Source organism: Pelobates fuscus, chromosome 9, assembly GCF_036172605.1.
Source record: "Pelobates fuscus isolate aPelFus1 chromosome 9, aPelFus1.pri, whole genome shotgun sequence".
Classification (NCBI taxonomy): domain Eukaryota; kingdom Metazoa; phylum Chordata; class Amphibia; order Anura; family Pelobatidae; genus Pelobates; species Pelobates fuscus.
The window spans coordinates 153,475,283-153,493,283 of NC_086325.1; the positions used below are offsets into that span (position 1 = coordinate 153,475,283).

Consider the following 18,001-nt stretch of genomic DNA (forward strand, 5'->3'; position numbering starts at 1 on the left):
TTTCACACCTTGGCTGGGAAGATAACTGGCAGCACAGAGCTTTGTACAAGGGCAGGTCGGTCCGTGAAAGAAGTAGGTCCACCCCTAAAAAAGGGAGGCAAGGCTTACTGACTGTCTGCCCGCTAAAGTTAGACCATACTCAGTGCACTGCTGAAGCATGGTACTAGTGTGCAGTCTACTCCTGCCTTTTGAAATCTACCCGGCAGATATCAAAATGCATGATGGATCCCCACGACCTATTTTTGCTGAGACTGTACCCCAAAATGCAAAATGTAACATTTCTCACAGCAAATTCTGTACCATTGGCACCTATGGAATTTATGAACTTTGGTTATATGGATGGGAAATATGCAGAAGGCACAGAAGAGGTTTTTGTTTTCTAAAAAAGAAAAATGTTTAGTGTATATTCATGTTTTACATATATTAAAATGCAAATTTTTTTTTGCTTAGTGTCCCTCATAAACCTTGCCTATAGTGCCATAATCTGCACATGGAATTAAAATAAAACTGTTTTACCTTTGAAGTTTAACCTCCTTTAAATGGTCAAGCTTTCCTGTCCGGTTGAGGCTATAATACAATAAGAATTTTTATTATCACACAAGTTTCCCAAACAACACAAACTAGCATTTTATATATCATTAACATTAAATAGGAATATCAGGCCAGAAATCTATTCTATGTTTATTAAAGGAACACTATAGTGTTAGAAATACAAAGCTGTATTCCTAACACTATAGTGTTCTTCGGCCCCTTGCAGCAATGAAAGGGTTACAAACCCTTTAATTCACTTACCTTATTCCAGCACCAAGGTCCCTCAGCACTTGTGCCATCTGCGCCTACTCTGGCGTCAGTGAGAAGCGGAGCCTAATGCGCATGCGCAGTGACCGCCATCCACGCATTAGGTCTTTACCATAGGCCTATGGTGATTTGCAAGACGCTGGATATCCTCATGCAAAGCGTGAGGATGCCCAGCGTCGTTTCACAGGGTAAAACCCGGTGAAACAGTAGCAAGCGCCTCTAGTGACTGTCCGGTAGACAACCACTAGGGGCAGTCTTAACCCTGCAATATAAACAATGTTTTCAGCTGCAGGGTTAAGGGCACAGGGCACTGCACCCAGACATCTTTAATGAGATGAAGCGTTGTGGGTGCCTATAGTGTCCCTTTAACTTTTATTAATATAAATCCCTCTGGGTTGTTATTAGAGTCAAAAGTTTATTTTATGAGTTTTATTTAGCCTGTAACCAGTCTACATTTAGTAATCCACTTTTGACTGCTGACATTTTATTTAAATGAACAGTCCTTTCCCCTTACTCACTCCAGCTGGCAGAGTGATCCCTATAGTCTATTTTATATAAGTGTTGATTTCAAGAAAGCCTGGCACTTTTTTAAAGGTCTTAGGTCGCACCCTCCCAGCTGTCAATCGGACACTAAGACGAGCCTCTGCCTAACACTCTTTCAGCTCTTGTTCAAAATGTTTGTAAATGCTTCTCATTGAGTTCAATGCCTCTCTACGAGAAGCATTGCCAATTCAGTACAACGATTACTGCATATACATTCTACTAACCAATGGTTCTCTTATGAGATGCATTGGATTGGTCAAGAGATCATCACTACTGATGACGTCCTGGGGGCGGAGCAAAGCTAACTAACACACTTTCACAAGGTTAAAGAGGCCTTTCCCTGACATTCTAAATTGTTTCTGGATACCTGTACACTTGCTACAAGAGATTTTGGTAATAACGTGCGAAGTCAAGGATGAGATAGCTGTTTGTGACTTAAAGTCCTCTCCCAAATCTTACATTTGAGCTATTTTGTTGGATCCGGAACTTGCAAATCTGTTGGCAATACGTTCTGGGGTATTCTTTTTTCCATTGAACTATTTCTGTCAACAGCAAGCATTGTGGCTCTTATATTCTTTCTCTGTTTCTTTGTTTCAGAATAATATTAGAAGATCACCTTTATAAATTGTGGGGGATGAAAGGGTTGGACTAATTTCAAATGCAATTAAGCCGAATAATGAATTACATTTGTGTAAAATACAATGCATCATGTTTATTTGCCTTCATTTAAAATTACTCACATCAACACTTTTTGGCAGAAAAACTGATTTTGCCATTCATTGGCCCCAATGGTGTACCTGAAAAAGAAAAAAAAACATCTTAGTTATATTTTAATCCAAATGTTGATGATTAACATATCAGAATTTTATAAATCAGTATTAACTTTACAGGGCTGATTAATGAGTTAATAAATTAAATTTTGAGTTACTCATAGACCTGTCAAATTATCTGTGTTAATGACATATGTTTGGTAAAATTGCAAAAAAAAAAAATGTAAATATACTAAGTAGTTGTGGCTGGGTAGGTGACAAAATGGTAAAATGAAAACTGTCAAAATACTGATAGTTAAATAATCAGGGGGCAAAACACATAGCAAAAATACAAAAAACAAAGCCTCAATCACAAAAATAAGGGAACTCGGAAAAAGATCAGTCACCAAGCAAAATACGTAATTGATTGAAGCTTTTTTTTTGTATTTTTTCTATGTGTAGTAGATAGGTAACACAATGATTTTTTTTTACACTAGCAAGCACATCCTTAGGGATAATCGTGCTCAATCATCCCTTTTTCTTATTAAACTCGGAAAGATGAAAGGGTGAGTTGATTCACACAAGAACTGAATCTGCAACCACAATGTTTGAAAAGGCACTAAGGCAGGCTTCCCCATAATCCGGCCCTCCAGATGTTGCTGAACTACAACTCCCATGATTCTATGAATGAAATAGCTAGGCTGAGAATCATGGGCATTGTAGTTCAGCGACATCTGGAGGGCCAGAGTTTGGGGAAGCCTGCACTAAGGTATTAATAAAAATAACAAAGTATTTTACCAGGAAAGGTGCGTTCAGATTATTCTGGTTTTCAAGTACATCCAGGGGTTGTTACTATTACCCAATTTAATGGTACTCATTTTATCTACCTCAGAAGGATGAAGGAGGGACTCTATCAGTAGAAGCAGAGATCAAGCAGAGATCAATTAAAGGGTGGTGGGGGTGTATTATCCTTTATTCTCACATATTCTTTTTTTTTTATTGGATTTTTCTGTTCTGACAATTGTAATAATTTATTATGTTTGCATAAATTATTGTATCAGAGCAGGAATAGTGTAACTCATTAGCCTAAACAATTCCCCGTATAATAAGTTATTTATAATATGATTTAACCATTTCAGCACTAGGCGTGTGCAGTTCTCATTTCTTTGCCGGTGCCGGTCATACCTTCCAGAGACAAAGTAGTGAAATAACATTTGGGGTTTATATTGTTTGTTTGGGTTTTTTTTCAGCTTTTTTAATATTTGAAATCATTTCAATATTTCAGGAGGTGGGGTTTCAAAAACAGGGGGTGGGGTCACAATATGTGGGTGGAGTCTGGCACCCCACCATTTTAACCCCTTAAGGACACATGACATGTGTGACATGTCATGATTCCCTTTTATTCCAGAGGTTTGGTCCTTAAGGGGTTAAGCCTTCCATATACCACTGTTAAATCCTATTTGGCAGGTAGAGCATTGCATAATGAATATTGAATACATTTCTTATGAGTATCTTATTGCTCTTTATTGTCTATAAGATGTCTATATCACGGACTCACCAGGTGAATGAGATTGAAAAAACACTCAGCATACAAAAAACATATAGGCACCCTTTTCTTAAACAGAAATTTTCCCCTGAAAAAGAAAAATGGTGGAAAAATGTTACAATGTTATCCTCGTCTCCTCTTCCTACCAGCAAAGTCCTATATTGCTGATCTCTAGTCTCTATTGCTAAAAGCTGCAATATTATGAGTGAGTGTGGTCCAAGTATGAATGAAAGCCACTGGTTTGGAAGCATGCGTGGTGGTATCGATGAGGACCCAAATAAATCATGTAAAGGCAGATCTTCTATTTGAAAGATGCATAATGGTTCTACAACAAGCACAGTGTTTTGTTTTCTGTGCCAAGCTTTGGCCATCTGCTTCTGGTAGTTCCGAAATACATTTTTGTTTGCATACATCGATTATTCTGGTAATATATATTTAATTGTAGTGCATTTACTTTAATTTCACTCATTTCCAAAAAAACACATCTGACTATCGCCATCCATATCCCAATTACCATTTTCTTGTCCAGAATCAACCCACGCTACAAAACCTGGAAATGTTCCATATCAATAAATATACAAATAAAAACTCATAGGCAAACCATATAACACATTGCAGGGAAAAATACTTTTAAATAACAATTGCTTCAGATCCCTAATGTCCAGATGTTTTTTTTTGTTTTTTTCACTGACTATATAGATTCATTGTGCTAAAATGCGGCCAATATTTGGACATTCAGTTGGAATTTTCAGAAAGTTACAATCCCAGAAATGTCATAAGGTTCCTTACAAACACCCATCAGTATTTTATCTGACCATTTGTATTTGTCTATTTTGCTTCTTATATCCTGTCTGTGAGTCTTTACTTTAAATGACTTGGCATTCATGGGTTAAAAGCCAGCTAAAGGTGTTTTTCAATCTTTTTGTCTTCAACCATGTTGATATTTAAAGATTTTGTCATTCTGGCATTTTGTTGTAGATAGTAATTAGCATTTTATATATTTTCTATGCTCCCATAATCTGAGTGATTTCTATTTTACCTCCAGATATACTCATATGGCGTTTAAGGGTATTGTAGGAAGGCAACATTCTATTTGATGTTGTGATTCCCGCATTACACATTTCATTCTATTCTCCAACCACTTCTCTCTTTCCACACATCTGAAGTTATTACTATGCTCCAATTTAATCCTATCTCTCCGCAGCCGTATCTTGTGCATACTGTCAGGATAACTGTTTGATCCAGCACGTAGAACTGTATAGCACCGATGACAAATAAGTAACGTATTACCGGTCCTTAGAATGGCCGGATTTAACGTACAAAGAATAGTCAAAAATACTAGCCGAGGTCAGGGAACACAGAAAGGGACACAGCGATGAGGAAAGCCAGGAGTCAGGATACCAGAATACAGAGAAGTCAATAAACAAAGCCAAAGTCAAAAACCAGGTAGAAAACTATAAACAGGAACGCGCTCTCGGACAACCACAAGGGAAACCACGACAGGGCACTGAGCAGGATGAGAACTGGGCCTAAATACCCCTCCTCTAGATCTGATAGGCTGTAACCGGCCTTTGAACCCAAATTCAGTTACCAGGTTTCATTTGCATAATTGCTGCTCAGCATTAACCCTTCTGTGGATTAGGTTGCTGCTCGGCACAACTTTTTCTGTGTGGACAGTAAATGTCATTAACCGCATTTTTATATGCGGATGAATACATGACACATACAGATCAAAGGAGCGCACATGTCCCAGGAGAAGAGGAGGTAAAAATCTAACCACAGTGTAAATGTAACCACCCAACATATTCAAAGATGTAGCTTCATTTTAGGTTAAGTCCACAAGCTTATCATTTGATTGCAACATATATATATATATATATATATATATTTGCAGTGTCAAAGAATACCGTGCCTGGTGATGAAGACATAAATATAAATTAACGAAAAGAGTCTAGACCACAACGAACATCTCAGCAAACAATAAAACTAGTGCACAGTATAGTACAAGTTAATGTAAGATAATAGTAGAATTGCAACCATGGTAACGTTACTACAAACATGGAACCACCAACAAAACAAGTTGTAATGCAGAAGGGATAGAACTGAGTACTCGTGGCAATGATAGACTGGAAGTAAAACTGAATGACTGAGAAGAGGGAGCATTGCCAAGTGGCAAAAGATTAGGATCTTCAGGCCAAACGGGAAGTTGTATGACCTCTCCCAGATATATTTTTAACAATATGGATACCTCACTCTCCTGGATCACAGGGTGAAACTGGGACTGAGGTTGGCCAGTCCTCACAATGTGATTTGCAAAAAAGTAATGATCGTCCAGGCACTCAAGTTCAATCCAGTTGGCAGATTTAGTGGAGCAAAATCGAAACAACGTTTCGGCCCACAACAGGGCTTTTGTCAAGCTTTGAATTTATTTCAACTTCTGTATATTCTTTACTTATTGTAGGAATATGAAATAGTTAACTTTTCTTGTCCATATGTATTTTATGCTTAGATAAGGTTTATAATCACTATTGCTGACTGAAAGGATATGAAACAGTTAAACTCGTTTTGCTTTGTATGCTTTAAAATAATGTTTGAAATAATTATGCTGACTTTGGCAGATGTATTTTGTACCAAGGTCTTCTTTCTAGAGGATGTGCGACCTTGCTTGACCTCCGGATGTTCCTGTCCCGTCTTTATTCAAATGCTTATCTTTTAATGTCAGACAAGTATGTACTATTAACTACAAGGAAACAATAAATTTCACAGCTTACGTGAGAAACTGTGTATAAATGCTAGCTTCGAAGTAATACAGAGCGAGAAATCTTGTCAAAGCATCTTGTTGGTGTCCGTGTCTTTTTGCTGACAATGATTCTCCATCAACGTTGATTTTGGTGACCGAGGGATCGAGAACCGAGGGTAGTTGAGTCCATTACAGCATTAACCCTTTCAGCTTGGTGTCTAGAAGTGGGATGGATCAGCAGTCCTGAGTGACCAATATGTGTACATGTATATGTGTGTGTATGTATATATGTATATATGTGTGTGTATATGTATATATGTATATATAAGGTAGCAGTACTTTTTAAAAAAATGGAGGTTTTAAAAATACATAGGGATTAAGGAGAGAACACAGGTAACTTGTTTTTCTTTGGTTTTTATTATATATTAGGGCTGATGTGTATTGTAGTCCTTGCTGCCGCCCAGTAGTGATGGGAGTGAGTGCAGGACTTTTCTTTCTGCAAGATAGCAGTACTGTATATTAGAAAAGAACTGACTCACAGGTTGTACCTGATAGACCTACTTAAATCTTTTTGCTTTATTCTTTCTGTCGCATAGAAGTATACGTTTATTACTCTGTTTTATTGTAAGCTTGTTGCTTTAAAAATACTATAAGCCCACTACACTTTTTATGAGAGTGGGATAAATGTAAATGAGTTACATTGTTTAAATGATGAGCTCAGTAGTTTTATACTGAGACAACAAAGGCACTTCATTAGTATTTGAAAGTTAATTCCCCATATGGTATTAATTGTATAGAACACCAATCAGCACATCTTCCCTGCCCTGTGTGTTTGTTGCAAAGGATCCATACTGTAAACATGATTTATGTTTGAAAATAACAGAGCAACATCTACATTTTCAGTGGTCCAACACATGCTTTATTTTGTGCTGTAAGCTAACCTTTTTATTGCTACAGATGATCCAGTACAATAACTACTGCTTGTGTCTTCTATGTCTCACATTATGTGTTATTTTAAATGGTGGTATATAGCCTGGATCAGAAATCATGGACAGAGGTTTCTACCTGTTGTACTAAGGCTCTTGGAGACTGACCGGTCTAAGGTTTGCCATGCCTTTTAAACATGGTATAGTATAAAAATAAAAAATGTAAGTCTCTGAGAGTTCTGAAAGATTCTGGTGAAACCATGTCTGTGTAATCTGGTCCAGATGTTTGTTCAATTTCTATAAGATTTAAGTTGATGCAGCATCATCTCAGATTAGTTAATGGAAGTTTTATACAAATAGTTGAGTTGTAAGTGCGCTATATAAATGGATCCTTTCTTTATATATAATACTATAGTAGATTAAAGTTGTGACAAAATGGCTTTTGTTACTGGGTTTGCATGTGACAAACTGCCCTGCCCCCCTGTCTCTTGGAGGAGCCGGATTGCTAGCCTCTTACCCTGGGATGCTGGCCCGTTAAGTCATGGGGTCTTAAGGCACTTGGGACAGAGCCCTCTGTCTCTGGATCACATCGTTCGCCTTACTTGCTTGGATTGTACATTTCCCCTGTTACACTCGTATGTGGGTTCGTGCAGTTTAACTTCCATTACCGCTCGACTAAGGCTGTTCGTACCGACGAACAAACTACCGAAGGGTCGACCACCCAGTCTGCAGAGTGTGTTGCTTGTTAGCCACCCAGAAGCTGCGGTTAACCGCAGCTTAATTGTCAAATGCCTAGGTGGCCGGCGTTCGTTTGCCGAACACGTGGCGGCGGCCATTTTAAATCGCCGAATACTCAGCGGTAATTTGTCATCGACGCTCTGGAACTCTTTTCGGGTACATTTGCACGGACAGCTGGTGAACTTAAACTTTACTCAACGTTATTGAGAACTGTGTTCGTGGGATCTGAGCGCTATTCGCCTATAATATGCGCTCAGATCCAAGCTATCTGGGGGTGTGTGGAACATGGGGACTTCGTTCAGCGAAACATGAGTTATTGATTTTAATACAGTTTTGTTAAAAGGTAAAAAGCACATGTTTCTCTCTGCCCGGAGATAATTAGGTTTTCTGCAACCACTTAAGTTAATTATCTCCAGGATAGAGAGGAGGGGTAAGTTAATTATCTCCAGGATAGAGAGGAGGGGTTACACTCTTCCTGTGGGTTTGTGTAATATTTGTAAAGTACAGTGATTGGTTCTGTATATTCTGTTTCAGTCTTCCACAAGGTCCCATGTGGGAGTGTCCTTGCTGGAAGACCATCATAAAAGGGCTGAGTTTGGCCATCAATAAACACATTCGTTTTACCCCTTCATGAAGTCTCGACTCATGTTTGGGGAATTGGGAGCTATAATCACTACTTCACTCTTTTCAGCTTGGATTTCGGGAGACGCTACAAGGATCAGCGCTGCACGGATAGCAGGATCCTTTACAAAAGTAATGAAGTTAATTAAGAAAATGTATACATAAGAATCCCTAAAATAAATCTAATACAATAATATGTTCTGAATACAGCTGTTAACTGTTTATTCTGTGTAAATGGTGACTGTGATAATGTGTGAAGTGTGCAGCTTAACTTGAAAGTGGTTTAATTTATATGTTGCTGTATTGTTTTAAATTATATTTAAATCAGTTTGTCTCAGTCTAGTGATACTGATAAAAATGCCAGCCAAATAACCTAGCAAATAACTGTTTTATTAGCTGTTGAATACTAGCGTTTTGGCCAAGAGTAGTTGGAGTTGGAGTAGTTCTATCAGCTCAGAGAGGCTCTGTGTTGTGGTCTGATATAGCTGTATGGGAATGGAGATTTGGAGGTGTTAGTTTAAGACTGCTTTCATATTGTGTCTATCCGTGTTTCCAAGGAGGGAGACAGAGTGTGTAGTTGTGTGCCCATAAATGTGATTTCTGTATTGGCATATCTGCTGGATACCCATTATGTGTTTCTACAAAGATACTGTTTTGTGAGACATTGGATGCTGAATATGAGTTATATGGTTTGAAATGAATTGGTGTTTATGAGCTTAGTACTTCAGTAAGATGTGCTAAAATGTGGAATGAGGTGGAAGTTGAAATGTTGAGATTATGGAAGAATAAGCAGTCTATATCCACTGCTTTGGCATATAAGCAAGGTACAAAGGAAGAGATTGGTAAAATGATTTTTGTAAAGAGATTTTACAAGTGTTGGAAGGATGAGGCAGGTTTGATGTCTGGAGATGATATGGATCTCCTTAAAATACAGTCATGCCTTGGTAATATGTTGCCACAGTATTCTTTGCTTGTGAAATAAATGATTTCAGACTGGTCCAATTTGGGTGGCTAAGATTTTCTTACCAAGGTTATAGAAAAGGAAAATGCAGGTTGTTTTGACTTAAGAAAAGATTTAGGAAGTAAGGTTGCTTATTATGCTCAGGGATTGCAACACTGTCCACCTACACAGACCTGAGAGAGAGGATGGGATGGAGCACATAGAGCCCATGGAAGGGGTGGTCAAAGAGGGGCAAGGGGATGGAGACAGGGAAATCAGGGTTATAGGGGCAGGGGTAACCAAGGAGGAACACTTGTTTCGACTGTGGCCAGCATGGCCACTGGAGGAATGAGAGTCCACACCCCAACAACCCCACAATTCTCAAAATACGCCTGGTAGACAAGAACAACACCAGACCCACTCCCAACACCACTGGCCAGCATATTGCTTAGTTCAGGACTTTAGAGCCCTGAATAGTTTAATTGTGCCCATTTCACCCATTGTCCCTGATGTGACATCCCTCATTACAGCCATTCCACATGATGCCACTTGCTTCACTGTCATTGATTTAAGTAATGCATTTTTTTGTCTATACCTATTGATCAAGAGACACAGCTACTAATGGTTTTTATTTTTTGAAGGCTGTCAGTTTACCTGGACACGCTTACCCAAGGCTATGTGGATTCCCCAGCTGTTTATTCGTTGGTACTCCAACATACTCTAAAAAACATGGATCCCCGGTCATGGTTCCGTCCTTTTGCAAAATGTTGATGATTTGTTGTTATGTAGCCCTAGCTATGAGGCAAGCACTGTGGATGCTGTCAGCAACTGTGGGTCACAAGGTTGTTAAACACAAAATGCAATTGTGTAAATCAAAGGTTGATTACTTAGGTTTTGTTCTGGCTTCAGGCTCCAGACAATTGAGTCCAAAACGTATTGAGGTCATTCAGAGGATTCCTACACCCACTACTCGGAAGGAGTTGCTCACCTTCCTCGGCATGATTAATTACTGCCGCCAGTGGATCCCTGAATGCTCCCATTATGACTCAATCCTAAGGGAGGCTGTACGTTCTGACAGTCCTGAAAATGTCTGCTGGTCACCACACATGCTAGCTGCATATATTGCCCTTAAAGTTGTTATTGTGCAAGCCCCGGCTTTAGGACTACCTGTGTATTGTAAACCATTTCATTTGTATGCTTGGGACAATTGTAAAACCATGGCCGTGGTCTGTGCACAAGAGCACGGAGGCGGTATGCGTCCCATAGCATTCTTTTCCAAAGTAGTTCCAGCTCCGGTACAGGGTATGCCGGCGTGTCTCAGAGCATTGACAGCATGTGCAATGGCTGTTGAAATTGCTACTACTATCACACTAGGGCATCCTACAATACTTCATGCCAGTCACCAGGTCACTCAGCTTATAACAAATCTCACCACACAACACATGACAGCCCAGCACTTAAGCGGTTATATGATTCTTTTTCTTAATACTCAGAATCTGGGCCTTTGTGACATCTAGGGAAGATGCTAGGACTGTAGTGAAGATTATTGTTACTGAAATTATTCCCAGGTATGGCTGCCCTCTGCAGATTGGCTCTGATAATGGAAAGGGAAGATTACTTAGACCATCTGGATGAAGTACCCAGGTGTCTGAAGTAAGTACTGGAATGAGAAAATTGGGATCTTCCAAATTATTTGATGATATGAACGTAAAAAGTCATATAGCAAGCATAACCAAATTGGTGGTCAAATACCCGAATTGGGTAGAAAATCTAGCCTTAGTGGCACACCTCAAAGTATCCTATTTTTGTGACTAGTATCCTAGTCACTATAAGAGGTCTCCGGTTTATTAGACATTTGGTCTAAATATATAGGGTTTTGGTAACCCAGGTTAGTATCTAAGATAGATACAGGGTATCTCAGGTAGATACAGGTTTTTGAGACCGTAGCTACAGATAATAGACTTTAATCATGGTAGGTCAATTCTCATAGCTACAGACAATAGATAGACTTAGCTTAAAATTGCTAAGTAAAGTATTGACTAGGATCACTGGTCCTTAGGCTGGGAGTATTCTTGATTTAGAGTGCTCTAAAGGCCACAAATGACATATATGGAAATATCAAAATGAAGCCAAAAGAGATTAAAATAGTCTACCAGATTATTCACAAGACAAGCCTGCAATCATCTCCATATCAAAGGGTAAGATAACCGTAATGAGATCAGAAAGTTATACTTAAGACTCACAGTATATCTTACCCATATCTTGAGAAGAAAGGGGATGATAAAAGTGTAGGTCTTGTGGTATAGTTAACTACTCCCATACATCAAGTCCAGTGTAGTGAGGTGAAAAATTAGGAAGTGAAAGTTATAGTGATCTAATGTGTAGAACCATACTTAGATTGTTGGTTACCTACACATAGTGACAGTGCCCTAGTGAAAAAATAAGTGAAAGAAAGAAGAAACCTGATGTGCGTTTCGGTGCTTATTCAGACACCTGGGTACTTCATCCAGATGGTCTAAGTAATCTTCCCTTTCTATCTATGTTTCCTAAGAGGGAGACAGAGTGTGTAGTTGCGTTCCCATAAATGTGATTTCTGTATTGGCATATCTGCTGGGTACCCATTATGTGTTTCTACAAAGATACTGTTTTGTGAGACATTGGATGCTGAGTATGAGTTATATGGTTTGAAATGAATTGGTGTTTATGAGCTTAGTACTTCAGTAAGATGTGCTATTAACTACAAGGAAACGATAAATTTCACGGCTTACGTGAGAAACTGTGTATAAATGCTAGCTTCGAAGTAATACAGAGTGAGAAATCTTGTCAAAGCATCTTGTTGGTGTCCGTGTCTTTTTGCTGACAATGATTCTCCATCAACGTTGATTTTGGTGACCGAGGGATCGAGAACCGAGGGGAGATGAGTCCATTACAGCATTAACCCTTTCACTTATCTCAATTATATAGGAAACTATCATTTGTATGTGTATTTCACGTATCTATCTGTTTTCAGGCATTATTGTATTTATGTCATTATTATATTACCTGTTATACTATTTAAAAAGAAAATATATTAGATATTAACCCTTCATTCCCCTGAATTAAACCTCTGTCTACACACAATGCTGTAAAAGTAAAGGAATACTATAGTGCCAGGAATGTAAAGCTGCCAGATCCCTCCCTCTGCCTCCCCGCGGTGGTAAAAAAAAGGGTAAATAAAGGGTTAAAAACGCACGGCTCTGTTTCCTCAGACATTGCTCGACGAGGGGGGTGGGCGCTAAGGCGCATGCGCGGAAAGTGCCTCACACGCATTAGACCGTCCCCATTGGAAAGCATTGAATCGATGATAGCTGATCGAAATAGCTGATGCTGGATGTCCTTCTGCAGAACGTGCGGACGTCCAGCATCAGATATTGAACCAAAGGTCCAATTTGATTCAGGAAGCTCAGTAATGCCTGTCTGGTAGACAGCCACTGGTAGCAGACTTAATGCTGCAATGTAAACATTGCCGTTTCTCTAAAATGGCAATGTTTTTAATTGCAGCACTAAGTGCAATAGGAACAGTGCAACGAGACCACTTCAATGAGCTAAAGCGGTCTGGGTGGCTATAGTGCCTATTTAACTCCTAATATGATGCGGTAAAGTGGTACAAATAATTTAATTTAAGGTGTTTTTACTCTCTCAGTTTTACAAGGGGCTCAGGGTACACAATGAAATGGTGCCAGAATTAGACACAGGTCTTTTCATGACCGCACTCTGGGCTCTTGCACCTGCTGAGAAGTCTACATGGTATGTATTGGAGATGGAACGAGAGATACACCAGGTTATTACGAATGCAAAAGAACATATCAGATAAAGCTTTTTTAGTTAAAAAGCCAAGGATGCCTCTAGATGGCAGTGTTGCCAGTAAGTTGTATGCACATTTGAAAAGAGTTTACCGGTATATACTTTGTAGAAAAATGAAGAATACAGGTATTAAATAAGGACAAATTTAAGTATTACCATGATACGGCCATACGGTGGAACTGAATCCATATATTTGTTTGTTGTGGTACGTGATTTTAAGCAATCTTGCAAAGTTTGAAACTGTATTTTTGTGTGTGAGCTGTTCCTTAATCAATATTTTCCATATTTTAACAACACCTATCTTACTCCATTTTAAATAACAATCTGTGTTATATGTTTTAGAGATTAGCAGTGCCACACCGCCTCTATGTTTCGGCATAGCCAACTGGTCAAATTTATGATGTGATCTCTGTGCCCACTAGAAGTACCGCACCAACAAAGTTCGTAATGTAGTAAAAAACATGGTATCCCAATAGGAATGGTCTAGAAGAGGTAAAGAAGACGAGGAAGAAGGAGATTCATCTTGATCAAATGGATCCATCTGTACCAAGTTATGTGTGGGTGGGACCACTCCTGTTAGTCCACTTGGTAAGAGCCCAGGGGTGATAAGAAGTCAGAGAATCTCACTGAGAGCCAAATCCCCAGGTACTTAATTTTTGTGTCTGACCCTTGAAAATGTGGCATATTGCTTAGCACCATGTAAAAGTTGTAATTACCATGATGTTTGGTAGTGTGGTTTCTGGGTATGTCAAGAAAAATAAAAGGTCGTCAGTGTACGTTGCCATCCTATGCTGAGTGTCGCCAAGTTTGAACGCCAATCAATTGTAGCTACGTATGGACCAAACTTTAAAAATTAGGTTAAAATAGCCAAGCTGTTATGACAGTCGAGCTGGATAATTAATTAAAATCAAAAATTGTGCAACCTATTGTTCCTGAAACATTTTATAATTGTCTCATTTAATGTTTATTGTTAAATGTCCCCCTTTATAATATTGTAAAGCGCTACAGAATAAGTTGGTGCTATTTGAATGTTTATAATAAGAATAATAATGACAATCCGCAAATGCTTGTGACTTGTAATGCTTTAATTTTATTAAATTCAATTCAATTCTATTAAATCAAAAGTCTCCCATTACATTAATTTCAGGGTCACTTACATTTGAACAGTTTAAAATGAATTATTTTATTTTAACAAAAGTAAGTAGTCGAACGGGGCAATGCATTTTGCTACTCGTAATATTTTAAAATATTTAGCTGATAAAACCGGAAGCCTGCTTGCTGCACAATAAAGGAATTAAAGGAGAAATATATTCATTAAACTTGACTTTTAATCCAACTTCTAAAGGAAACTTTGAAATGTGTTTATTTCTCGATAATATGTTTTGGCTGCTTGACACTGGTCTATGTCCACATTACGCATTAAACGGTCACTCCACTGCCCAAATACACAATAAATACAAATCACTGTCTAATAGATATACCCCAAATGAAAACTTGCATGCATTTTTTTTTTTTTGGTACAAAGATTTTTATTGAAGTTTTTAGGGACAAGGGATACAGAAAAGATAGTGGGGGTCAACAATTCAGTATCACAATTCCAACATCTTTGGTCATATTTGGGTCCGACCCTCAGTTACATTCTGCCAGTATGTTCTCTTTTTTTTATTTTTTTTATTTATTTATTCATATATAAAGTCTTTTATTTTCAATAGGTAACTAGAGAGAGGGATTGCTTAACTTTCAGTGAGGTACGACAATGATATGCGTGAAAGATCTACTGGGTTCAGCAGTGACAGTATATTGACATCATCTTCAGCAACATATCGACGTTGTAAGCAATCAGGTGAAAATACAGTGTACATTCATAGCGGCTTACCCGTAGCGTTTTACCATAGAGATATTGGGTTGTGTTGGTAGGCACGCCTTAGCCTTGGTGAGTGAGACAGTGGTACATGTGTCGACGTGTGAGCCCGTCTGTCAACCGGCAGGGCTGCCGTGGTCTGATGTGTATCACAAACATTCCGGTTATGGACTGCTAGTGTGCAGTTGGGCGGGTATACATGCCCTGACGGTGGAGTCTGTGCTGTAGCTATCGGTATCCTATCAAGTCTGAGGGTGTAGTTGGGTGTGAAACGTCTTTCCCTCTAGAGTCTTTAGTTCGCCGTCGAATTACATTGGGTTGGCATTGTAGTTTTATATACTGAAGAGTTGGGAGAAGGTAAGGTATGTGGGAGGGTTGTGTTGTATCGAGTAGGTTAGGTGGGGTTATTGAAAGTTGGGGACCGCTATATCGCGGAACTTGCATGCATTTAATTATGCATTTTTCCATTGTGGGTATATATAAAAACAGCTTGCAAAACCTGTAGATCTCTAATCTGCTGCCTTTGCAAGCTCTGCCCTTCTAACCCCTGCCAGACTTTCTGTGACTCTCAAATCACAGACTTCAGCTGCAGTGAGCTAACAAAACCAGGAAGTAACAGTATCAGTTGTCTGCTTGAAAGCAAAGGGGGTGTTACCAGGTTAATTTTTAAAAGTGTAAATTTCTACTGAAATCTGCACTTTTTGCAAAATGAAAAAAAGAGGACACACTCTTCACATATAAAGCTTTTCAGGAAGCTAAAGTGTCTTAGAAGTCTAGAGTGTCCTTTTAATAGTAGTCATAATAAAATGAATAATAATAAATAGATAACAAAGTATGTTCAAGATAGGTTCTCAAACATTTCAAGTAATTAGCACCAATAGCCAGAAAGATTAAAAAAATAAAAATAGTATTTAAAAATCCCCAGAACCCCACTAAACTCTAAACTACCTAGGCAACCTAGAGGATGTCTTTCCAACACCCTCACGATATGCCACAGGGATCTAAAACAAAACTTACCTGGGTTTCCCCTACCGAATGTCCAACTGTTATTCCCAAACTCCAGTGCAGGGGTCGTGAGTAATAATGATGAGTAAGGGCTGAACAAGATACCCTGCCCCTGCTTCATCCTACGGGCTGTGACCCCAGTTAACCAAGAAAGCTGGTTGAGCAATGTGTTTAGCATTTTATGTGGTATTAAGGCCCATCTTTTTCCACCCCTCCTGCCCCATCAGTGAGTGCACTAGTAAACATGCAACAAACAAAAACAAACAACAAACAATGCCTCCACAGTGTACCGCTTTCCTGAAAGAGTTTTCTTGGAACCTACAGCACACCTGTAACCTAATATTATTTTGGCAACTAGGCAAATATCTCTTCTCTACCCACCCCATACAAAGTGTGAACTAAGCTCCTGCTAATTTACTAATGTATCTACCTGAATGGAATGGAATGTGTATCAGTCTTGTGGGCAGCCTTTCAAAACAAATGTGCGACTCCTAGTGAGGATACATTAAACCATGATGTTTTCTATAGGCAATATGATACACTATTACTAGGGTGGATGGATCACAATGGGATATAGACCTAAATAAGCTACATGACCTCACATTTTAACATATAAAAATATGCAATTTTTCACCAAACAAAATCAGTCAAGAAGAAATGGCGAAACCCGCACCAGGGGCTCAAACAGGGTCCAGTACATGGTCACTTCACTATAAGTTATATGGTAACTCATACATCTTCGGGAGGAATGACACAGTTTTGCCTCCCTGATATGTACCATACATTTATGTGACGACTATTGTAGTACTTATAACTACCACATAAGGCTTACTCTCTGTATATATATCTTATCTGAATTAACTTATATATGAAACTGTTTAATGGGGGGGGGGGAGAAATTTGTGCAGCTAATGCTATTATACATAGGGTTATCCTTTTTTAAGGGATGCCCTCTAAGGCACAGTTGGGAAACTTAACAGAATCTGTTCCTAGCCTGCCCTTAGTCCACACTGACTCTGCAGCACTTGCTACCAAAGTTGTAGTTTGAAAACATCTAGGGATTTACCTTTTGGGCACCCCTGCTCTAGACCAGCGTTTCCCAATTTGAGAAAATATTGGGGTTCCGCGGCATTTCGCTACATCCAAGATGGTCGCTACCTGCTGTTCCTGTACGGTCAGGACTCTCTGAGGGGCGTTGAAAGACTCTGTTAGGGACATTAAAAGGCTCTGTAAAAGGGATTTAAAAACTCTGTCAGGGGCATTGAAATTCTCTGTTAGGGACATTAAAAGGCTCTGTAACGGACATTTAAAGGCTCTGTCAGGGGCATTGAAAAACTGTCAGGGGCATTGAAATTCTCTGTTAGGGACATTAAAAGGCTCTGTAAGGGACATTAAAAGGCTCTCACAGGGGTATTGAAAGACTGACATGGGCATTGAAAGATTCTGTCACGGGCAAAAAACTTTTCAAAGTGTATAAATCTTTTTGCTCCCCGTCTAACTAAAAAATCCTGCTTAAAGGGAATCTCCAGTGCCAGGAAAACAATCCTCTCCCTCCCACCCCCCAATCCTCGGTTACTGAAGGGGTGAAAACCCCTTCAGTCACTTACCTGAGGCAGCGGCGATGTCCCTCGCCGCTGTCTCCGCCACCGCGACGCTCCTCCTATCCATTGCGTCGGCCAGTGGGCGAGACT

The 18,001-nt window shown here is 39.2% G+C and overlaps 1 protein-coding gene across 2 annotated transcripts in view; it reads right to left on the reverse strand.

Annotated features, from left to right (window-relative positions):
• Window positions 1–18,001, reverse strand: part of LOC134573212 (histo-blood group ABO system transferase 1-like) — a 66,875-nt gene that overhangs the window by 9,149 nt on the left and 39,725 nt on the right. The window contains exons 2-4 of one of the 2 annotated variants that reach the window (XM_063432794.1): window positions 3,649–3,724; window positions 2,082–2,138; window positions 517–567 (exon numbers count right to left, since the gene is read on the reverse strand). In XM_063432794.1, the coding sequence (XP_063288864.1) occupies window positions 517–567; window positions 2,082–2,138; window positions 3,649–3,724 (184 nt within the window). Of the gene's footprint in view, window positions 1–8; window positions 354–516; window positions 568–2,081; window positions 2,139–3,648; window positions 3,725–18,001 lie in introns of those variants that run through there. The other variant, XM_063432795.1, reaches the window with a different exon arrangement.